General features: G+C 37.5%; 1 protein-coding gene across 1 annotated transcript; it reads left to right on the top strand.

The window, feature by feature from the left end:
- The first annotated feature begins 21,067 nt into the window (after nucleotides 1-21,067).
- On the top strand, nucleotides 21,068-22,383 carry LOC113506668 (AP-1 complex subunit gamma-1-like). Its single transcript, XM_026889499.1, has 3 exons — nucleotides 21,068-21,262; nucleotides 21,613-21,705; nucleotides 21,807-22,383. Exons 1-3 carry the CDS (start codon nucleotides 21,083-21,085, stop codon nucleotides 21,906-21,908), a joined length of 375 nt encoding a protein of 124 aa, XP_026745300.1. The 5' UTR covers nucleotides 21,068-21,082; the 3' UTR covers nucleotides 21,909-22,383.
- The last annotated feature ends 3,326 nt before the right edge of the window (nucleotides 22,384-25,709 follow it).

Genomic DNA, 25,709 nt, shown 5'->3' with positions numbered 1-25,709 from the left:
TCCATGAGAGAATCGACATTTGCAAATCCAGACGAATCCCTCCTAGCTTCCCCTACTGCCCCAGCTGCTACCCTACCCAAGTATTAATAGGCTAAGACAAGAACCTCTTCACAAATTAAAATAAACTACCGTATACAAGAACTACTCTTAGCTAAGTGACGATAAAAAATGTCTGTTATATCTCCCTCTCTATATATCAATTGATAATGATAAGGACAGCATTATATTTGCTGTGCGCTGTTCTTTCATACGGCTCTTTATTTTTATGACATACGTACTTCGTTCATTGTTAACGAAGCAATGCAAGTTATGAAACCGACAATTGAAGCTACTTGTAAATCATTTATGAAAGCAATTTATTTTGTTTAGGAGAGTTAGAAAATTGACATTTAATTTGAGGTTGTATCCTAGAGCCGTTGTTTGCTTGAATAAAAGAGATGGAGCTAGAAGTCTGTAAAGCGCCGTCCCTTTCAAATACCTTCATTCCTACAGTCCAGCTATCGATAGAAATACTATACATAATTTAGCAACATTTTGGACTCGTTCGAATGACTAGAATACTTTCTGCATTTTTATTGACATTACAAAGTTAAGTAAACAATGCAATATTTATGAAAGCTGCCTATCCCTGGGTGACAAATATTTATTTTACATAGTGTGATATTCTACAACCTTATAATTATTGCTTTAGAGTGTTACAATATAAATAAATAAGCACCTACTATTCTTGCCACAAAGTATTTAAAACATATTAATTTAGGTTATTTTTTACTAGAGAATATTTTTACTGGATACGTAATTAACTACAGCATCTACTTAGAGACAATACGAACCAGTACCTAATTTGTTAAGATATCAACGGTAGTCGGTACTACCCAGTGCAATAATTTAACGTCAAAATGATTTCTGTAACCGACCTCTTTTTCGTATCAAATACTATATACTTCCTAAAGTTATTAATTACAATCAGCACCAGTTACTTGAGGCTGTTAATAATATTTTATAATAACACTCCCATTGTTATGAGGCAAATAGAAAACAAAATGGCGGCTCTATTGCTCCAATTGCTTCAGTTGCCGATGATGAATAAGTGGATTTATTTTCACATGAGTTGATTTACAAATTCCGTTTGTTATTTAGGAATTTTATGTAAAGATACAAAAGCTTTCGTCATCATCATATTCGCGGCCTTTGTCCTTCCACTGGGCACAGGCCTCCCCTTTGTCGTGCCAATTTCTACGGTCCTGTACCAGCCTCATCCAGACTCGACCCGAGACCTTTTCTATATCATCGACCCATCTTGTACCTTTTACCTAATACCGGACTTCCTTACCTATCTTATGTCGTTTTTATTGTTAAATTTCCCATTTATGACTTTCCGGTACATTACCTTATTAATGATCGATAGCAAGAAGTGTCTCGACATCCTCAAAGCTTTCATTATAATGACATGACGTATTTAATTTATCATCATCGATAGGTTACATTTTTTTTCTTTTGTACCTCATTAATTGCATGAGCCTACCGCTATCAACTCTTGAAGGCGGAAGTATTTAGGGAATCGAGATAGCGCAGCGACTAGCGACTGTGAGAACAGCGTCTTTCTTCCACATTTGTAACGGGCTTACTTTAAAAGGTGGTGATGTGGTGATAATTCTGCCTTCTGGTGGTCCAGAATACATGATCTCTTCTGTTCTCCTTTAATTTCTATCCGCGTCAGTGTAACAACAGAACATAAATTATTCATAACAACCGCTTTGGTTAAAGTACGGTAACAGCAAACTTTCAGTTAATGCTAAAAATACAGAAATTGGTAGATATGCTAAGTGCTGTGTCTCCAATCATATTTATTTTCTTTGAACCATGAAGTTTACTCTAGAGAGAGGCTCAGTTGTTCTTCTTTAGGTTGTTGTGGTTAAGATTTTATGGCAATTTATTTTCTCTCTAACTTCCTTCATACTAGTCTTCAAATAAACCGGGTGGAATATATAATCTAGATTTTAAAATATACTATTTGTAGTTAGTTTAAAATGATATCGTAATTTTCGACGGCATTTTTGCAAATTATACATTTTAGAAACGTATTTCTCCAGTTTTTTGGGTATAAAATGGAATGATAATTGAATAATGTAGTTTTGTAAGACCACCTAATTATAGGTATTTACTATAATTTATTCTAGACTTAGATTTAGTGACGTGTGGGTTGTGTGCATTCAATATGTGATTTATTTTACCCAATACTAGTGCCTAACGCCGAATTTGATAGAATTTAGATATTTTATTGATTTTGTACGTTTTAATAACAATAAATGACTGTATATTTATGTTGGTGTTTTATTTTCCTGGATATTAATAATTGATTTTAAGACTTATGTGCTGGATTCCTAGTTATGCCATAGAGAAACAGGCAAGTTCATTGACAACAAAGAAACAACCGAATAACTGACTCAAAACTAATTTGGATTGGATCACTTCCAAAAAAAAAATTCGGAGACTTAAAAAGAGATAAACAACGATAATAACGACTTTCCCTAAACTTGTCACTTAGGTTGACATGAAGAAAATACGAACGCGCACAGGTCAGCAATCATTAAGCCTATTACGTACTACTCACTCGAGCATTCAAAAACGCGCCAACCTTGTCTCCTGTCAGAAACATTCGTGATTTTCCGGCTAAGAATGTCACATCATCGTAAATACTGGAGATGTACTAAGGCATTTTACTTGAAACCTTAGCGCTTCAATTATAAGGTCTATATCGTATTTTTGTGGCTGGATTCTCGTCAAGGAAGCACTTGTGTGATTCTTTGCCTAAGAGCTGCTTGTTCATAGTTACTTAAATCGTTTTACTTTTTCGTATTTTACTTAATTGAAGGCTTTAGATTAATTTATAGGCGTTTAGTCTCGGCAGTTAGCTTGAGCTCAAGCTTTTGATTCTTCTTTTCGACCTTAAAAGCCTAGGACCCGAATATGCAGCATAAATTTATAGACTTACTTTTGTTCTGTATGTTTGGTCATAGATTTATCCACAAAATAATGAGGAAAAAGATTTTTTAGGGAATTCCTGTCGTTTATCATCCATACGCAACAACCACAATCACATCGATGACTATTATCTATAAAATAATAGTAATAACTATAAATATTGCGAAAAAGATTTAATTGCAAAGATTTTCCAGGACTTCCTTCTCCCAGAAAGGTAATAATCAACTAAGTCCTGCCTTTAAAACGACAAAGCGTCCAATGTAGAGTCAACCATAACCTTTGTAGATGGTAAGTACCTAAACTAAGCATAAATATTTAAGTAGGTATAAATTACCGTGTTTAAAAATCCCATAAACGAAAATTCCGAAGGGCAGGGCGGTAAATACGTTTTGGAAAGTGTTTGCGCGAGTTCTTATAAACTTTCTCCCTTCTCGCCACTTCTCGGCTTGTTTATGGTCAGGGCACGAAACCTCCACTTTTTGCTAAGTCGGCTGGTGAATCGAAAGCGAAATAACTACATGTCTAGCTACCAAAGTACCTACACTACCTACCAACTACATGATTGGTATTCGTAATGTATTCAGACAGTAAAATGGCGAGAATAAAGTTATGTAGGTAGTTTTTGTATTGAAACTCGTTTGTCGGACATCGATTCGTTGACTGTCATATTTGTTTTGCCGCTCAAATTACGAGCGTTCTTTATTCGTATTCGTATGGCAAAGGTATCTAAATATTTGGTTTGACATAACTTTATTCAGCCAATGATTTGACTTTACTCACTTGGATTTATTTTTTAGTAATTGTGTGGCAACAGGTTGTTTCTAATACTGAATGCATTCGTTAATCGTTTACTACGTACCGATGTGACGTTTTGACTATGAAATATTTTTTAATTATAATCATGTAAGCACTTTCCTTATTATTCTAAGAAACCATTGAAACGGTGAAGTAAAACAGCGCCAGAGAACCTGGATTCCAAATATTGTCTGAAATCACCAATTCGCAGTGAGCTAGCGTGATGTTGTAGAGCAGCCTCTCATATTCTCAACAGCAGTCTTACTAGAGGTGATGGTAGGCCACAAATACCATCAGTCCATCACATACTTATAATCAAAAGGCTTCCTTATTCATTATTAAAACTAGTTTTTGAACATATTCAAAAGAGTGAAGGACTTACGTCAAAGTGTATTGTATTTCTGCCTAGTCAGGATCTATAATAGTTACTACTTATTAACTTAATTTAAAGAAATTAATTATTTGTAGTGCATGGTCATTAAATTACATCGTTAGGGAGATATCTAGTTAAATACGTCATTAATGAGCTTAATGAGATTAGCAGAAAGCTAGAAAGTGAAAATTTACTGGATGGAATAGGTAGTCAGGTAATAATCCAAGTTACCCTTAACGTAACACAGAACGTCAATATATTTATTATGTTATGAGATTTTTTTTAATTCTTTACCATTAACTAGTACCTTTTAAAACCTCTCTCTCTAACGAATTAAACAATACCTATGTAAATATTTAGGTACTTATATACCGTGACGTATATTCGAATAATAGTCGAATTAATTTTGGTTATCCTCCTAAATGAGTGGGTACCATAATTATATAATAGCATTTATGGCATACCTACCCTTGGCTCGTGACTCGACAGTGCTTCACCAATGCCATAATGTATCCGTATCCATTATCACTTATCACATACCACAGCCCATTGTATGGAATAAATTCCTTCCCGCCAATATGGTAAAACAACAAACGAGTTCATTCTAACCTACCAACTGTTTACTAGGGCACCTATCATAACGAAGTAGGTGTGTTTTATTATTATAAAAACACAGTAAAAAAAGGCAATCAAAATAACGTTTTTTTTAATTAATGAACAAAAAACTAAATACTAAATACGTTGGAACCTTTCCATTTACATTGTAACATTAAGATAAAATAATTGCCTACCTACATAAACAAAGCTTTGATAAACTTTTAATACGAACTTCAAAACATACCTCGATTAAAGTTATTAAAAACAAAATATTTAACGAAATTACATCCAAATCTATTTGCCACAATGGAATCCTGTTGAGATGAAAAGTTAGAAAGAGAAGGAAAGTCATCTTAGGTGCGCGCGGTGTAGTGGAAGCGAGATAGACGACAGGTGAATGAGGGGTCATGAATAGGACCACCATATCTCTTTACGAATCGGGATTCGAGGACAATTAATATTGGGATAAGGAAAAAGAAACAAAGTTAGAACGAAATATAAGGTTTTTGTAGTTAGCTTCGGCTATCACTTACAAATAATTATTGTGGGACGCTTATTACAGAATTTTATGTAACTTAAAAGATTAATACACAAGCCGTAAAAAGTTTATTTCAATCAATATTAAAGGAACATTTTCATTGTGAGATTGTGAACATCTTTTTATGATAAAATCATATAACTGAAGAGAACCTTAAAATTAAGAATTATAAAATTAATTAATAAATTTATTTATAATGAGCAGTGTGAAAGCTAGTTGCTTGTTGGTACCATACACTGAACCACAGAGCTTTGAAACGTGATTGATTCGAATATCAGTTATTAGTATTATTGACGTATTTATATTGCTCATAATGACGTCATTAGAAGGAACTTACGAATAACAGCTTAGCATCATCAAAGTTTGTAATATCTGACTCAGAACGTAATGGCCCCGATGGTCACCCTAACCATGATTCATGGAACCCTAGCGGCGCGCGGGGGGGACGCGCCGCCATCGCGATCTCTTGCACATTTTCTTTAGTAGCATTTACAACGTCGAAGCGGGTGGGTCACGCTAACGTTCCACTCACATAAACAAGTAACCGCGAGTGACATAGTGTGATTGTGTGTGAACATATACCAACAGTGTGTACAACTCATTCAAGATGGGATGTGGAACGAGTTTTGTGAAATATGTGCTGTTCTTCTTCAACTTGGTGGTCGCGGTAAGTTGGGGAAAGGGCGGGCTTGGAACCGGTTTGTGTGATTCGTGTTCCGGTAGACGGCTGATGGTATGACCAGCCAACAGTGAAACGGTCGCCCTGCGGTGACCACGAACTATTCAAACCATTATTAACAAACTAAACGATTTTTCCTTGTTTCATGGCTAGACAAACTCAGTAGTGAGCTTATTCAGTACTTCAATTCGTAAGGTACTATTTATGACGCTCTAAAGGGATCAAGTGCTAACTAACTTAATAAGTTATAGGAATAAGCTCACTACTGAGTTTGTCTAGCCATGAAACAAGGAAAAATCGTTTAGTTTGTTAATAATGGTTTGAATAGTTCGTGGTCACCGCAGGTCAAATTACAAATTACTCTACACTAGATAATATCTAGTGTAGAGTAATTTCACAAAGCAATAAAACAAACTCGTAATTGAACAGAATAACATTGAGGTTTTGTATTTCTGTAGTAAGCTGGTGGTAAAGTTTGCAATAATTTCTATTTCGGTCTATTCGAACTTATAGGTACAACGAAAGAATAAAATAACGTTGTCTATTTAATAATTTAAATTGATTACTTAACTACCCATTGGTACGAGATTATTCTTCGAATATTAGTTACATCTCGGCATGGTTAGTAAAGAATAGGTAGGTATATCTTATTTTAAATGTGCATCATTTTTTACTAGATAAAAGCCAACCTTTGAGACTACCTTTTTAAATTCAATCACATAGACGTTCCGTCTCAAAAAACCAGTTCTATCGTAATATTCGTAACTTCTTGGTAGCAGGAGCATATTCAGATGAATCACAAACAATGCCGTCAGATATTACATTTTTACCACCTTAACAGGCATTGAGTCAATGTCATACTGGCAAACAATATGACATCATGGATGTTTATAGGTTGTATTTCATAGGATCCAGCCTACACAGCCATAGACAATTCGATCCGATCTTTTATTCTTCATCTCGTCGTCTTTTGTTAAAATTGTTTTTCGTACGTGCTTCGTTGAATGTTTTTAAACAGCGGTTCCGTTGAGAAGCACGTAGCACCGCATGCCATTTTGAGAAACGAAGAAAATAATATTGGAGACATGAGTTATATGTACGAAAAAGCACGACCACATGTTTACATACTATAGACCATGACACTCGATTCCTGACACAATCAATTATGGATTTATACCTTCAAATTCAAAATCATAATTGCAATTTTGGTTGGAAGAAATACTGTCAAATAACAAAATAATCTACAAACGCCAAGCCTTGTATAATGGTCAAGATTACCTAGCTAAAACCCTAGCCAGAGGCTCTACTGAGCCCTGACGAAGTGAAAGGGCGTCGCGGTACACTGCGGAATAGATGAACCAGTTTAGTTACGCCTGGTTCACAACACGAACACTGTGAATAAAAAGAAAGGTCTAAACTTCTCAACAGACGGCTAAAAAAAACTTTATAAATAGTCAAACGGCCATATTAAAACAGATCAACAAAATACTTGAACGATATTGATAAAAGCTGTTGCCATGCTCGCGTTCAACGATCCGAAACAGATTGGTAATAAAAAGTAAATAGAGACATCAGTAGTTACATTCCCTCAAACCACAAAACGAAATGGAAGAACTGTATAAAAGTTACGATCGAGACCACAGATTTGAAATACATTCTCTTTACGAGTATATATTTCGAGGCAAATAAAATACTACACGCAGAACATGTAATCCTTTATTTACAAGTATCAACAGCGATAAATAAAGTCTATGCTGAATGAGCCTAAAAAATGTCAAAGAACCCCGAGCCTTGACAATAACACATGTATAAATATTAGTACGCATTACTGTCATCTTGTACGGCTTATGTTTCATTGAATGTATCACGCCTGGCCTTGGTACGGTTGGTACTACAATAATTACATTTAATACTAAGGTAAGCACTAGAACTGTGTGACAAAAACCTGTTTTTACTACACACTCGATAAGAAATTCTACGACTAAGAAAATTAGAATGCACGATAACGTGGAAAATGTTGAAAAATATTCTTGATGTGGAATGTTTTCGGTGTGGCCTTCTACATTAATTCTTAATGTAATAAAATTCGTATCCTTAACCCTAGAAAGATAGTCTGCGTAAAATTGACGCATGCATTCTTGAAATATTGCTCTCTCTTTCTAAATAGCGCGAATCCGTCGCTGTGCGTTTAGGACATCTCAGTCGCCGCTTGGAGCTCCCGTGAGGCGTGCTTGTCAATGCGGTAAGTGTCACTGATTTTGAACTATAACGACCGCGTGAGTCAAAATGACGCATGATTATCTTTTACGTGACTTTTAAGATTTAACTCATACGATAATTATATTGTTATTTCATGTTCTACTTACGTGATAACTTATTATATATATATTTTCTTGTTATAGATATCGTGACTAATATATAATAAAATGGGTAGTTCTTTAGACGATGAGCATATCCTCTCTGCTCTTCTGCAAAGCGATGACGAGCTTGTTGGTGAGGATTCTGACAGTGAAATATCAGATCACGTAAGTGAAGATGACGTCCAGAGCGATACAGAAGAAGCGTTTATAGATGAGGTACATGAAGTGCAGCCAACGTCAAGCGGTAGTGAAATATTAGACGAACAAAATGTTATTGAACAACCAGGTTCTTCATTGGCTTCTAACAAAATCTTGACCTTGCCACAGAGGACTATTAGAGGTAAGAATAAACATTGTTGGTCAACTTCAAAGTCCACGAGGCGTAGCCGAGTCTCTGCACTGAACATTGTCAGATCTCAAAGAGGTCCGACGCGTATGTGCCGCAATATATATGACCCACTTTTATGCTTCAAACTATTTTTTACTGATGAGATAATTTCGGAAATTGTAAAATGGACAAATGCTGAGATATCATTGAAACGTCGGGAATCTATGACAGGTGCTACATTTCGTGACACGAATGAAGATGAAATCTATGCTTTCTTTGGTATTCTGGTAATGACAGCAGTGAGAAAAGATAACCACATGTCCACAGATGACCTCTTTGATCGATCTTTGTCAATGGTGTACGTCTCTGTAATGAGTCGTGATCGTTTTGATTTTTTGATACGATGTCTTAGAATGGATGACAAAAGTATACGGCCCACACTTCGAGAAAACGATGTATTTACTCCTGTTAGAAAAATATGGGATCTCTTTATCCATCAGTGCATACAAAATTACACTCCAGGGGCTCATTTGACCATAGATGAACAGTTACTTGGTTTTAGAGGACGGTGTCCGTTTAGGATGTATATCCCAAACAAGCCAAGTAAGTATGGAATAAAAATCCTCATGATGTGTGACAGTGGTACAAAGTATATGATAAATGGAATGCCTTATTTGGGAAGAGGAACACAGACCAACGGAGTACCACTCGGTGAATACTACGTGAAGGAGTTATCAAAGCCTGTGCACGGTAGTTGTCGTAATATTACGTGTGACAATTGGTTCACCTCAATCCCTTTGGCAAAAAACTTACTACAAGAACCGTATAAGTTAACCATTGTGGGAACCGTGCGATCAAACAAACGCGAGATACCGGAAGTACTGAAAAACAGTCGCTCCAGGCCAGTGGGAACATCGATGTTTTGTTTTGACGGACCCCTTACTCTCGTCTCATATAAACCGAAGCCAGCTAAGATGGTATACTTATTATCATCTTGTGATGAGGATGCTTCTATCAACGAAAGTACCGGTAAACCGCAAATGGTTATGTATTATAATCAAACTAAAGGCGGAGTGGACACGCTAGACCAAATGTGTTCTGTGATGACCTGCAGTAGGAAGACGAATAGGTGGCCTATGGCATTATTGTACGGAATGATAAACATTGCCTGCATAAATTCTTTTATTATATACAGCCATAATGTCAGTAGCAAGGGAGAAAAGGTTCAAAGTCGCAAAAAATTTATGAGAAACCTTTACATGAGCCTGACGTCATCGTTTATGCGTAAGCGTTTAGAAGCTCCTACTTTGAAGAGATATTTGCGCGATAATATCTCTAATATTTTGCCAAATGAAGTGCCTGGTACATCAGATGACAGTACTGAAGAGCCAGTAACGAAAAAACGTACTTACTGTACTTACTGCCCCTCTAAAATAAGGCGAAAGGCAAATGCATCGTGCAAAAAATGCAAAAAAGTTATTTGTCGAGAGCATAATATTGATATGTGCCAAAGTTGTTTCTGACTGACTAATAAGTATAATTTGTTTCTATTATGTATAAGTTAAGCTAATTACTTATTTTATAATACAACATGACTGTTTTTAAAGTACAAAATAAGTTTATTTTTGTAAAAGAGAGAATGTTTAAAAGTTTTGTTACTTTATAGAAGAAATTTGAGTTTTTGTTTTTTTTTAATAAATAAATAAACATAAATAAATAGTTTGTTGAATTTATTATTAGTATGTAAGTGTAAATATAATAAAACTTAATATCTATTCAAATTAATAAATAAACCTCGATATACAGACCGATAAAACACATGCGTCAATTTTACGCATGATTATCTTTAACGTACGTCACAATATGATTATCTTTCTAGGGTTAAGTAAACCAGTTTCATTAATTAAGAAGTCAGCACCACTGGTGTGAACCAAATAAATCCGCCACTGTTTGGTAAAGGGAAAATGTATTTATGAACCGAAAGAATGTGAAGCACCATTTCGCGTAACTATTTAATGTTGTGTAAGAAGTAATGGTTCCCTAATGGAGAAAACTTGTGAGTCTAATAACTGCGTCTAAAAGCTTACATTTGTCTGGTATGTTTACACTTCCCTCCGAATTATCTAAAACTTTTGGACGTGTTGTGCTTACTACAAAAAACTACTATATTTGTATTCGGCGGTGGCAGTCAGTCACCTCATTAATTCCTGCCGTAAACTGGGTCGGCAATGAAGTTTGCGTGTTAAAAGTCAATTTTCCCCGCTCATTCACCCTCCGAAAGTCAACAGGTGCTGGTGTTCATTGAATAATTAATGAAAATGCAGGGAGCTATGGTTTTGGGATAGTCAATGTGACCATTTTCACGATACTAAGATGTTCGCACGAATATTACAACTTGTCAAAAGAGAAGTACAATTTTTGTCATGATCATTCAGATTAACACAAGTAGTTACGATTAACATCAAGGTCGCTAGATTTTACGCCTTGCACAGCAATAAAATCAGTTAGTGACTTTTTATGTTAGCTACTGGAAATTCCTTGTATTTTCTACGAAGTAGGTCAAGGAAAAGTCCCTGGTCTTCAAGGATAACGGGGTACGTACGTGATCGTGACTCAAGGCTAGAATTTTCCGAAGCTTATCCTTATGCATGACGTAAAGTGAGCTGAGGCATCTTAAATATGCTTGCATACCTATGTGCAGTATTATTTCCTTATAAGGGTTTGTTACACAACATAGAATATAATTAATAAATATTATGATCTTCTGCACGGCATGTGTGATCTCAGCTCAGTATGACATCAAAACCAATAATTTACGACTATGACATTAATCTACCAAATAGGTCCTCGTGCGAATAAAGTTTAGGACTGGTGATTAAGCTGAACATTTAGTCCCATTGTATGAGCGATAAAGTCATCATTTGGTGTACAGCCATAATCCGTGATATTCAAACACTGTGCACGTGACCTGGTCCCGAAGGTGACATCATCGCCACGACCGCTGAGCCGCCAAACTGGCGCCCGCAACACTTAACACGCTTGCCCTATTACTTTGGTCGACATAACTGAAGATATTATTTGGGACATTTACCTCAAATCACGACCACACGAACGTTAAAAACTCGAGCGTTCTATCTAAATGTAATTGAGCAAACGGGCCTTTTTGGTAGTTACCAAATGATACATTCCAAAGCGTTTCCGATTTGAATTAACGAAGTTTTTGTTTCCTTTAAGCGGCTAGTAGACGCCGAATGATTTCGGCCGGGGTCCAGAAAAAACTCGTTTAGAACTGGTTTCATATACCAGTGTTGCTTGCTAACATCCAGTGTTGATGCAATAGTTTTTTTGTAACGAAATGTACGGCGCGGATGTTGCATGCCACAGCCTTGCCACTAGTATTTGCGTTTCTCTTTGGAAATCCTTAGGATTATTTGATAAAGTCACTTGACTAACGTGGGCAAATAATGCCATTGTATCGTTATCATGTCACTTTATAATGAAATCATATTGTCAACAAAAAATCGGATGATTATGATAATTATTCGTGTAAAGATAGATGGAAACAGTAGTTACGACTTTTTTATTTTAGTTTAACTTCATACTTGTCCTGTTTACTCTGAATTATCATGGCTGCGTAGTTAATTACAACTAATATTTGACACAATGGCCATTCGTAATGAGATCATGTCCTTGATGCGTAAACAACTACGTACATTGCGTATCAAATCTAGCCAAACATTTCAAATGCAGTCTATAAAACTGCTCCTCTACATTTTCCTTGTATCTATCTACAGCTCAAATATCAGTTTTTTAACGTCACTTATTATATCTAATAGTTTTTAACCAAAATTCAGATAAATTTACTGCGGCGACTGTTATCTCAAAACTTACAACGATAATGTCCATTAAAAAGCGACTGATTACAAACATTCAAACATGAATATTGAAACTGTACTTTACATCCAATTTGAATGTTGAATCCATCGAGGTACCTACATAATATGCATCGTTTCTAGTCAAATATAATAAATCAGTAAAAGTAGTCGCTAAATATCCGTTTGAAATGGTTATAACTACGATGGCATTGGAAGTTGACGCTTCGTTGGGAATAGTAATGTGGACTATTGACTAGCTGAGCACCGACACGTGATCTGGTTTTAATTAGATTAGCTTCCTGTCTATCTGCTTTGATAGGTTACACAACATTTCAAACGTTTTTGATTTGATCAGTGATGAAAATAAAACTGGATTCCTTTTTTATATTTATGTCTTTGTTCTATTAACTTACAGAGCTATCAGATCAAGCTTTCTCATTACTAATTTTATTTTATTCACAATATTGAAAATACTGACCATGCAACTTTTGGGTCCATCTGTGAGATATGACAAATCTGTTAATTTCATTTCAAATTCAAAAGAACATGCTATAGTTCAACGCTGTCCCTTCTAATTCCACGAGACAATTTATCTTCCAGTAATTCTAAACAAATTAAGCTGACAAGAGCAGCATTAACACCATTAAGACGTAGTTGTAAGCTGCGTGCTCTTTCATTTAATGAGTGCACGGATCGCCACGGTTCCCTGTCTATGCCCTTCCGCCCTCTCCTGCCTCATTGTCGCTCGGTCACCGACCTTACTTATGCAATCCTCATCGCACTGGAACACCTGCTATTGGCTGGGTCACGCACGTTATGCAACCTCCTTAATACTGATGGAAAATCAGATACTTTCAAAGACATATTCGCTTACCGTGAAATTGTGCGGTAGAATTTGATTTGCCGTTTCAATATTAATCATTGTTCGCGTTTTTGATATCAGTTATGAATTATTCAACTTAAAGTTTTAAAGCTGTTATTTAACTCAAAAACCCTAATTGCTAACAAAAACTCTGAACTTCTAATGACCGACGATGTTCGACCCTTTGTTCTATACAAGGCCAAAATGTTTGACATCTTTCGGCTTATTCTCAGTTGCTAAACAAAGCTCATTATAACACCAATTTTGGATCATCAATCATCATCATTGCGTCAGTCGTGTGCTTGATCGTTAAATTGATTTTGGATTGATCGACGGCTGTTAATCTGGGCAGCGTGGTTTACGAGACGTAATAAATAAACAGTGCCACTGCCGATGCTGGCCTTATTGTGGCGTACTAACCAGAAGGAAGTGTATTTTAAACCTTTCCGGGTGTTCGAATCTTCCTGATTTTTAATGATGAGTGCGTGGATATTCCGAAAAATATCTCTATACGAACTTGTGTCAAGCATTCTTGTAATAGTAAAAAATACTTGCACGTAGGATGTAGTTATGACTGACTGATAAAACTGCAATTAGAAAAGCCATAAAGCTTAGTTACGCTAGTCCAGATGTCTTATTATAGTCTAGGAGACAAAAACACGATTCAAACTGAAACACTTTAAAACCTTCTACATCAAAGAGTTTTTGATATTGGACTCAAGTCGCCAGACGTACTTTCTTTGTTAAACATGAACAGAATTCATAACGAATCCTTTCGCAGTCACTTTGTTTATTAGAAAATGTAGGTCGTTGCTATAAAACAGCTACCATGCAGTCGTAAAGTTAGTGGCTCCCTATTATTGAAACGCAACCTGTGATTATTATGGTGTTCAACCTTGCGTAGAAAGGAACGTAATGGTAATTTTGTGGGGTGCAAATAGGTTTGTGTTAAATGAACCGTAATTGTAAACTTTTATTGGATGTGTATGTATTAAATAAGCTTTGGAAAGGCATACAACCATATTGTTTTTTATTTCGATCACAAACAGATACGTTCTTGTTAAAATCGTTACTCATTGACTGTGCATGACGAAGGAGTTGGCAAAAACCACCTTTGTTGTTAGAACATGTTCCACATTAATGTGCTAAGTACCCAGGTTTCTAAAAAATAATTATTTAGAAGTTGATAAATAATTTTCCGCTATATTCACGAATCGTGTGTTCAAAATCATGTGAAAAGTGGAATAGTCGAGCGTGACAAGTCCATTTGGGTCAACGAATCAATATCGACCAATCTCGCGTTTTCATTACAAACACAACTAAAACATTTTCAGCGTTATAATTATGTCAACTCCACAATTATAACAATGCTTGAAGCGGTTGGCAGCTTGCCGAAGGGGAATTCCGGGTTTGAAGCTTTCTTGAGTCATGCGGGCTTTTAGTCTGGCCTTTCATCAGGTAAATGGCCTAGGATTTTAGACTAGTTTGAAACCGGTCGAATCGTTAATTACATTTGCACGACACCGTTATCAGTAAAACCGTTATACGTAAGTAAATATGGCGGTTACATACACGTTTCTGAACTTGTGTGCAATTTAAGCTAACGCTCGAGGTTATTGCGCCAACATTTTTGTTTGTGTTTCTCTTTCATGTTGAACACCTACACAGCATGTTGAGCACATAGTTTATTTAATTTACAAGAGTAATCAGTGAACTAGAGGCGAGTAGGTAGTAGTTACTCCGCTCATTAAAATACGAGTGTATTTTTTCAAGTGAATGCGATCATGGCAGCCATTTCATTGCGTAACATGTGCACAGGATTACTCAGCTGCTGTATATATGTATAATCTGTACAGTGTGCGGTGTAGTTATGCAAACGCAGCCGCCTGTGAAATATCTCGGCCACAGTATGCATAACCATACGACTTTTAAAACGAGACGCGTAATAAATACACGATAATGAAAGGGGGTCGGCAACTGGGGCGTTTACCTCACACGGGAGTGAGGTGTTTTTAAAATAAAATGTGTGATGAAAGGGCGATAGTGTTGTTCAGGTGTCGACAGACGGTGACGCGGTTTTCCGATCGTTTCAAGGTTTTAGGCTCTAACTTAATTTATTATAAATTAACTGTGACATTTACCTTAGAACTGTTCAAGCCGGCATCAATTAGATAAAGTAAACATCTACTAATTATTCGAAGCTTGTTTTTTTAGTACATTTACCCGCTAGTTTTATATTTTCTAGTCAGAACTTTCTTAGCACAAGTAGCTTTAAGTGTATAAGTTTGGTCGCAATATCGAAATATCGCAATAGAAGCGCATAAACAAACAGTATTGAAACTTTTTGAGGCTTTTCTTAGGGTTTCATGATAAATTGATGTATGGTATACAACAAAGCTCTCACGTTCTCAACAGTGACAACTCTCACACAAATACAATAGTAAATATACCAGTTTTAAATGGGTTAATGGTTCCCGCGTTCATTTGATTGATTAGCTACTTAGTTGGCGTGACAATTTGCACTCAGTGCCGCATAATGGGCATGATGGCGTCTGGTCCCTTAGTGGCTCTGACTATTTCGTTACTTGACCTAATATTGGTTCTATACAAGTAAATGTTAATGTAAATAATAACATTATACCCCATCGAGGCCCGAGGGATTTGGGTCACGTGAACCTATTTCAGGCTCCTGGGGGTTTACTGACTACCTGATCCTTAAGGCAGTACTGTAGCAGTTGTGAAAGCGAGACAGCTCACTACATGATGTATAGCGCCCTCTCTTTCTACAACGACAACCTGATTTAAGTGAGTGTGTAAGTACACAGGAGCTTAAAGTAACCCTTTCAGCATTATCTACGTTTGTTACAAAACAATTTGATTCTAGTTTCTATAATTATTTATGATATCTGCTAACTAACTTTAGTTGTTAAATGTAATTAAGAAAAAACGTCGTGATGTATATCTGTAGGTAACGAAAATTATTTATTACGCTACTGTAGTCTCTATTCTTATGTCTCCAAAATAAGGAAATTGTAAGATCTATGTTTTATACGATACGATTGAAAAATCATATACCTACCTGCCTTCATACATTTTTTTATTGAATGGGGGCGTGATAAATTAATCGTACGATACATAAAACAATACATTAAATGACTACTCGGAGAACAAACGTGACACACGGTAGATAACCTTAGCTGATAGTGTCATTTCAATGGAAACAGCTAATTGTCCCGATGTAATCGGCTTTGACGAATATAAAAAATAAAAATACCGATGCTTCTGTTTAAAAAATAAACATTATCCTTGTATGAAACAAAGAATAAATAAATATTAATTTTCTAACACAAAAATGAGCATAATTATTAAAATAATTATGGTAATAATACTGGCAATTCAAAATATCAGAATCGAAGAAAAAAGAAGCGCCGCCCTTTTTTTATTTCAAAATTAGCTATCTATGACCGCTATCGCAAAAATGAGAATGAACATTCGAGAATGACCACAGAATTGCAAATTCGATATTTTTCAAATTATCACGTCTAGCCGTTGAGTTGCAAATTGCTTTCTATACCACTCTTTCCATTTGTACTATATTCATATTTAAATTTTCTTTTAACATCGTCCTGAAAACGTGATGTCCTTGTTAGGACCACTTTCGAAAGGCCAGTGACTCATGTAAATGTAATAAATATTTAAGCATACATTGCCTATATTTATTAAAGTAAACATGCACATAAGTGGTATTTCTTATTGACTTTATAATACCCGCAAATAAACGGTTGACTCAGACACATAGCTGATAGGCAAACAAAAAAGGACTTGAATAAATTATAACATTATTATAATGGACACCACGTTTAAGTTATTTTAACAGACAGTAAATTTTTAAGAGTACATTCTTTGAACGTAATTAACTGTCGTCATAATTGGGTTTCTCCATAAATTGATGCAGGTGCAATTTGGTATCCGATGACCACAATGGATATTCAGTCCAAGTGGGTTATTTGCTTCTCAGCATCAAATACGAAGAATATAATTGAACCGCATTTTCGAAGGAACAAAAAATGCTCATAGCTTTCCAAAAGCTGAAACAACTAAAAAATAATTGAAAAGAAAGGATATGAAACTGTAATCTTAAACACAAATAACTTTTCCCCAGCCGTGTTCACTTTTAACTCAAATCTTACCAAAGAAAAATCATATAAAATGCAAAATAAAATAGAGGATTCTTAATTATTTCAAACACCCACAAACTTTCGTATAAAGAACAGAAATTTGAAATTCTTTTACGTAACGACTAATCTATAAATATAAACAATAGCTACACAAGAAAAACAAATGAAAACAAGACATTTGTAGATTATAAAACAATGATAATATTGACAAGTAACTATTATAAGGCCACGGTTATTACAGAAAGGAGGAATACCATCGATATTTATCTTTCTGAAATATTTGAAATATCCGCAAACGAATCCGACTATTGGTAATGTTTTGTAAATATGTATTCTTGGACGAGTTTCCATAACCTTTTGTGAAGACAATGACATGTGGATGAAACACATGTTATTGTACTTGTTGTTTTTGTTGTATTGCATTTAACATCTGTCACTTGCCCTTAGACTGGCAGTACCATTCACAGGACCAACGAATGTCGCCCTGTGTGAATATTGGAATAAGTTTTTTTTCTAATCCAAATTTATGGACGTGTCGTTTCCCTCTGATGTTGTAAAAACCCCATCTGAGTTAATTTTAATAATCAAATTGAAGGTAGTTTAGATGATCGAACTTTTGAAGTGGTAACTTTATTATTTGTGGGCCTAATACTAACTAGCTTTTGTAGAAGATAGATAAAGATCTACGTAACGTAATCTGCGGTTTCACTTCCCCATCTGCACAAGCTCCTAATTTCTAAAAACAACATGTCATTACCATTAATAAAATAGACAATCAAAGCAGATAAGCCAACCCATTAATAAATCATATGAATGCTCATGTAACAACGTAACGGAGCTAGGTCAACATTTCAGTTATAGTAAACAGACTTTCACTTCTGCCTTATCTGTTTCTAACAGGCGACGTTAAGAGAGTTAGATAACACAAATTGCACGTCATGTGTCTGGCGTAGAGTTTCGCAACTTGTCAATTTGCAGTCGTAGATCCAATTAAAGTTTGCGGACTAAGACAAGTGCTGGTACTATGAACTCTCATGGAACTTTCAAAGGAATGTTGTTGCCATTGTCGAAGCGAGACATCGTTATATGCTACGCATAGGGGTCTCTTGCTTTCACATCAAGAAGCCCGCTCGAGCTTTAAGTAATGAGTGTTTTGGCTGTTGAATCTTGTGCCAGTTCTCTCTCTTAGTACCTATAATCGTATGTATTCTCAACATGTTCTGACGTATATCATATATTTGTCACTACTTCAAATCTTTTTTTTTTTTGTGAAAAAGATAATTTGGGAATAAGGAGTGCTACTAACTTACTAATAGACATTTACTGTTCCTTGGTATGACCCCAATGTTTGTGCTTTCAACCATTTATTAATAACACATAATCATTTTCCAAATCACCTAATAAACAGGAATGTTTGGGTTAACTCTCAAACTAATATCATAGACGTAAACAAACTGTACACCAAGTGAAATCCAGGTTTCGATCTAAAAATAACTGAATCTGTCTAACCTATCATGTCGCGATCTCAAATATGAGACGCAAATTGGAAATTTGATAGGCGACGACATTCATTAGCGTTCTAACCAGTTTTCATGTTAAACCGTATGTAATTATAGGTTCAAAAATCGATCAGTTTTCGATTTACAGTCAGAATATTGAAAATTTAATTATTAATGTCTTTCCGAGTATCGTTAAATGTTCTTAATATAGTCCATCAAAATAATGAGGATGTCTATATCCACTTAATTGCAGCTTATAACACCATTTTCTGCGATTACCCCGTAAACCTTGTCATATATCTGAAACAACATTAAAAGTAAATCGAGAGTAACTATCAAGGCACTTGGTTATCTCCATACAGCATAGTTATACATATATCAATAGAGTACATGACTTATTAGTTCGGAAATAGTTCCAACTTCCAATCACGTTTCTGATTCGTTTCGACGCGCGAGATACGACGAAAGGGGTCGCGTGACGTCACGGTGTAGGAAATAACTCCGCAGCTGCTTTGATGTACGGGTTCAGGGGACAATAGTTAGATGCGTTAATTAGGTCATTAATACCAGTGGAACAGTCACGCCAAGTGACGTCACTATTTAATTGGCCACGAATGTTTGTTCGACATGAATTGTATGACTCAAGTACTAATTAAAAACATGCACCTGATGCGAATTTTGTGATAAAAGTGGGTAATTGTATTAAAAAATATGTTTTATTTTTCAAATAGAGTTAATATAGGTACTGAAATTTACTTTACTTTTTAATGCAATTTATGTAGGTGTCAAGAAATAAACACGGCACATAATATCATAGCAAGTAAATTTCTATCTTCAATATAAAAAGTTGACTTAAAACACTGTTTTTGTAATTCGTTTATTTTATAAACTTACCAGTGTCGTTCACTCATTCTCACGTGTATATTAAAACAATTGATACTAGCGTGGGATCTTCAAATTACCTTCCGTTTGTCTTGCGATATTTAAGTGGCTAGTTTCATCTTTTATGTGAATATACCTACCATATACATTATGTTAATGATAACTACTCACGAAGGATATAAAGAAATGATAAATTACCACGTGCCAGATTGACGCTGTGACAAATTTCGCAGGAAATATGATAACATGCTTATTCTTATGTGTGTGAATAAGACTTAAGAAACAGACGTTGCTGTGTATGAACATCAATAAATGGATTTAATGACACATCACAACATAAAAATCTTTTTATCTATGTGGCTATAAAAGTGTCTGTTAACTTTTGAACAATTTAAACTAAAAGTTTCCGTGATTTACAGTAATTACAGTATAATCCCAATTCCATTGCCACTAAAAAACAATATGCTTCAAATAAAAAAATCGCTTCGCCTACCTATTTGTGACACAGAACTACCATGATCCTACACAAAACAAAATAGGCTGTTAAAGTTTACTAGAGTATCGCAAAATACTACCTAGATTACTAAACACCAATACATTCCTCAATCCATATTATACATAAGCAAAATAAACGATTTTTCTTATAATAAACGCTTTTGTATCTCATCTGTCAATATGCATGTTTATGAGTACGATTATAAAACCTCTGACTCCAACCATCTGTTCTGACCTCTCTAAGATAAGACGTATTTAAAGCATCTTTAATTCTCTTGTTTTCATACCACGAAAATAAAATGGTGATGCCGAAATCCCACGTGGTCAACCGCTCGGAGTTATTTCTGGGCACGAGTCAATTACCTATTTCCATCATGTTTTCAGTAAGATACTAAGAGGTTTTGTTACTGAATTCTCATAATTAGGATAGAATTTTGAATGTTGGAGATTCCGTATAACATTTCGAAACTATCAAAGATATTTTTAAAAGGCTTGCAGACTTGAAAAAAAGATAGAAATAGCAGAAAGTTTTAAGAACAGTAGTTAATGTGGTTAAAAGAAAGTGGCACAAGACATTGAGGTTTAAATGAGGCCTTTGTTCGAAGATGAGTCCTTGTCGGTTACGAATGTTTTCACATGTATATTGGCTACCTCCCGGCCGCAGAGCTGGCGTCGGTGACGGCGCTGGACAAGAACGGCCTGCAGGTGGTGCTGGCGGTGGCGCGCGCCGCGGCCGGCGCGGAGCTCACCATGCGCGCCACCTCCAGCCTCGCGCACACGCTCACAGACTTCCTGTTCCAGGCCGCCGTGCCCAGGGTAAGGAGCCTAGCCTAGCGTAGCCTAGCGTAGCGTACTACATGAACATATTTAGAGAAGCAAGCGTGACCCTATAGGGATTAATAAAGTCGGAAGTGTGGAATTTATACCTTACTACACACGCCACAAGCCTACTATCTAGCTAGCAGTTACTATTTTAGTACAAATATTTTATAACACGTTTTTTTTTTCGGCTTGAATTTGTAATAGGAGCCAATAATTATAAGAACTCACTAGGCTTGAAATTAGTCCTTAAACATGAGCTGTCTAATTATGGATCTGCATTATAAAATCAAATCAATCACATAAGTTGCTTCTAACGTACCTAATTTAATCATATACTTTTGCAGACATTCCAACTAGACATGATGTCACCATCCGGCACCGTACTGCCGCCACAGGGTGAGATCACGCAAGTACTCAAGATAACTAATCCATCCAGGGTATGTATATAATTTTTTTGCTTACTATAAAGCGCTTTGTAATACCATTTCATTTTTCTTATGTTGATTTTTTTATATGCAATTGTGTTGTCTGCCACCAGTCGGCGCTGCGGCTGCGGATACGAGTGTCGTACAACGTGGAGGGCTCCCCCGTACTGGAGCAGGCGGAGGTCAACAACTTCCCGCCGGAACTGTTCTACTGACGAGCGCCGCGCCGCACTCCGCAGCGCCCGCGGCCCGCGCGGCTGCGGAGCGGGACCCGGGGCCGCTAGGCGTGGGGACCGGCCTTTATACGTAACGAGGTTTATTCATATATACGTTGTTGTTGCACACCAGCAAGAGCTATAGGGTGCGTGCTAGCACAAACACCCTAGAATATCAGCTTGTAACAGTCCCTCTGCTAGGCAAAGATGAGAATATAATGTGGGTTCACTGCAATCCGAAACAGATTGATCATGCCCATGAGACGAAAATATTAGAATTATTCTGAGGTTCTCGGGCTCATCGAGCAGTTAACAAGATCTTATTGAATTGCAATACGTTCGGCTTAGCCCACGCCTATGCATGCATCTAATTTTAACTCATCTCGATAATCGATGACCGTCTCCACGTCTGAATGATGTCGAACACCGCGACGAAGACTGACCACAGGCCACCTCTGCCGTACACAGCCGTCAGTCAAGACCTGAGGGCCTGTCGCCACCTCTTAAATTTATATTATCGCAGATGTACAAGTGAGAAGCCGCTCTACGTCGTGTAGTGCGCTGTCACCTTTCCACAACTGCAATAACATTACTTGAAGAGGTAGCGATAGACGCCGCACAGCTTACAGCTCACTTGTTTCCATTGAGATTCGTGAAACATTCCATGTTAATTAGTCTTAAAGTTTATTGAAAATGGATTGTGGTTGAATGTTGGGTGACCAGAGAAGAGACAAACCTCGACTGTCAGTAATAGTTAGTTGTCTCTGGTCACCAAGTCAGTATTAATACAATCTCACAGCAGTTGTACCAGTGTGGTTTACTTTCTGCCTTCTATTCTTAAATTGCAGTTATTTTTCCGATTGCAAACTAATTACTCTTCGGTTATTTGATTTACCATAAATCTATGTTTTAAATAAATATGGCTTCTACTTCTTCAAGCATTGCGACACAAATGAAAAAAGTTGTCATTAATTAGCTATTTGAATTAACTTGTTCGAAGTCTCGTGATCATTCCCGAATTCGATATGTTGACCTCGGTATTTGGTAATTGTAAAATTGATGTACTAGAACGTCTATAACTTTCTTGTGTCGCTCGCGCTGTACATAAGTTGAGATTGTGTATGTATAAACGATTTATAGTAAGCAACCTGTGAAATGGAGGGCTGTATGGAATGTACTTAATAAAATATAAATCACTACTACGATAATATTTTTGCGTGATAATGCACTTAGCACACAAGCCGAAAAAATGAACTTGTGTGGAAGTACTCCGGACGGTTTAAAATACATTGCCGAGCAAAAACATCTAGTCACTGTCGCATGCTAGTGTCGTAATTAAGAGATTAAATATACTTCCCTGTCTGTATAAATTGTTTTAGAACTCGATTATTTATAAATTATGTCTGTGCCTTGATTTTTCGATCGTCATTGTATTTTAAACCAATATTTTTTATTTCCAGATAGTCAGTGTTTGATGTGACTAGTTCGAGTGTAGGACCGTTGAAACTATTGCATTTTGTTAAGAGTAGTTATTTGTAACGGAACTCGTGAGCCGCTTCAGATGTTAGGCAGTCAAGTTGACAGTACTGTTCCTTTATTAAGAATTTTATATTTTGCGACGATGTAAATAATATATACATCTCATCAAACACGTAGTTATGCAAATTATGGATTATTGTAAGATTTTTACACCGGTTTCGGCGAAGCCCAAACGTTTTTAACATTTATAAATTAGTTATATTGTATTTTTATTTTCATCCTATTTATGTTTAGGTTATCACTTAAGAGAGTCATAGTTACTCCCGCCGTTTACCCGCGCTTGCTTGAATTTCTTCACGTTGACATTCAGAGCACTGGGCAGAAATCACATTGCGTCAACACCCGCGAGGGCCATCGCAATGCTTTGTTTTAATTAGACAGTCGGATTCCCCTTGTCCGTGCCAGTTCTGAGCTGACCGTTGAACGGCGGTCGTACAGAACCGCGCCGATCGCGCACGAGTCGAGACCGACACGGCCTTACGGCTAGGAAGATCCGCGGAAGGCCGGAACGCGGGTCCGGATTCCGCCCTCGCGCCCCGAAAGACGCGAGAGCATCGACCAGGCCCGGCACCGGCCGCATCCGCTTCCCGTCCAAACCCGACACGCCCCGGTCCTCAGAGCCAATCCTTATTCCGAAGTTACGGATCCAATTTGCCGACTTCCCTTACCTACATTATTCTATCGACTAGAGGCTCTTCACCTTGGAGACCTGCTGCGGATATGGGTACGAACCGGCGCGACATCTCCACGTACATCCCTCACCTGAATTTTCAAGGTCCGCAGAGAGTATCCGGACACCGCCGCAAATGCGGTGCTCTTCGCGTTCCGAACCATATCTCCCTTCTATAGGATTCCATGGAACTCGAACGCTCAGGCAGAAAAGAAAACTCTTCCCGGACCTCTCGGCGGCGTCTTCAGGCCACTTTGGGTTACCCCGTCGAACACTCGCTGTAAAAACGAGGGAACGATTATTGAAACGGTTCCGCTGCCGGGTTCCGGAATAGGAACCGGATTCCCTTTCGCTCAAAGGGCGTTATTTATCATTATATACCATAATAAAATGATACATTATTGAAAAAAACACGCCACATCGACATAAGATTTCTCCTTGAGCTTAGGATCGACTGACTCGCGAGCAACTACTGTTCACGCGAAACCCTTCTCCACGTCAGTCCTCCAGGGCCTCGCTGGAGTATTTGCTACTACCACCAAGATCTGCACCGACGGAGGCTCCAAGCGGGCTCACGCCCAGACCCTTCTGCGCTCTCCGCCGCGCACGTCCTACTCGTTACGGCTTAATGACGTCACAAAGAACGTCGCACATGCCCGTAACGGTAGTGTATAGGCAAAACGCTTCAGCGCCATCCATTTTCAGGGCTGGTTGCTTCGGCAGGTGAGTCGTTGCACACTCCTTAGCGGATTCCGACTTCCATGGCCACCGTCCTGCTGTCATGAGCGACCAACGCCTTTCATGGTGTCCCATGAGCGTTTTTTAGGCGCCTTAACACTACGTTTGGTTCATCCCACAGCGCCAGTTCTGCTTACCAAAATTGGCCCACTTGGCACCGTCATCAGATCTCCGGCTTCATCGTTCGAGTAAGCCGGAGTACTCACCCATTTAAAGTTTGAGAATAGGTTGAGGTCGTTTCGGCCCCAATGCCTCTAATCATTCGCTTTACCGGATGAGACTGTTCAAATCGACGCCAGCTATCCTGAGGGAAACTTCGGACGGAACCAGCTACTAGATGGTTCGATTAGTCTTTCGCCCCTATACCCAGTTCCGACGATCGATTTGCACGTCAGAATCGCTACGGTCCTCCATCAGGGTTTCCCCTGACTTCGACCTGACCAGGCATAGTTCACCATCTTTCGGGTCCCAGCATTTATGCTCAGAGCGCGCCTGCATTCACGGATTGGAAACGAGACGCCTCGGAGTGCGAGAGATCGACCTAGATCGACGCTCCATCCTCCCTGAGCACGCGGCTAGCGCGCGCCTTCACTTTCGTTGCGCCTTTCAGTTTTATTATCTCAATGACTCGCATACATGCTAGACTCCTTGGTCCGTGTTTCAAGACGGGTCCTGCGAGTGCCCGAAACTGAATCATCGCAGACAGAGACGCGCACAGTCCCGTGACAACACGGCTGCGACGACAGACGCGCCGCACCTACCGTCCGCACTTTGGCGTAGACGTTGGATACGACGTTGACTTGCGTCGGGCCGGACGCGTCTAAAAACGCGTGCGCGATTCGTCAGAACTACCG

The sequence above is a fragment of the Trichoplusia ni genome, assembly GCF_003590095.1.
Source record: "Trichoplusia ni isolate ovarian cell line Hi5 chromosome 22 unlocalized genomic scaffold, tn1 tig00001259_group21, whole genome shotgun sequence".
In the NCBI taxonomy this organism is placed as follows: domain Eukaryota; kingdom Metazoa; phylum Arthropoda; class Insecta; order Lepidoptera; family Noctuidae; genus Trichoplusia; species Trichoplusia ni.
Note: the sequence above shows the minus strand (reverse complement) of the source record. Positions and strands in the feature narration are given on the sequence as shown.

Excerpts from the sequence above, each read along its gene's own strand:
- LOC113506668 (XM_026889499.1), top strand. The coding sequence starts at position 21,083 with ATGTATATTGGCTACCTCCCGGCCGCAGAGCTGGCGTCGGTGACGGCG. Across the intron at positions 21,263-21,612 it reads TCCAGGCCGCCGTGCCCAGG|ACATTCCAACTAGACATGAT; the intron begins GTAAGGAGCCTA and ends ATACTTTTGCAG. Across the intron at positions 21,706-21,806 it reads AGATAACTAATCCATCCAGG|TCGGCGCTGCGGCTGCGGAT; the intron begins GTATGTATATAA and ends GTCTGCCACCAG.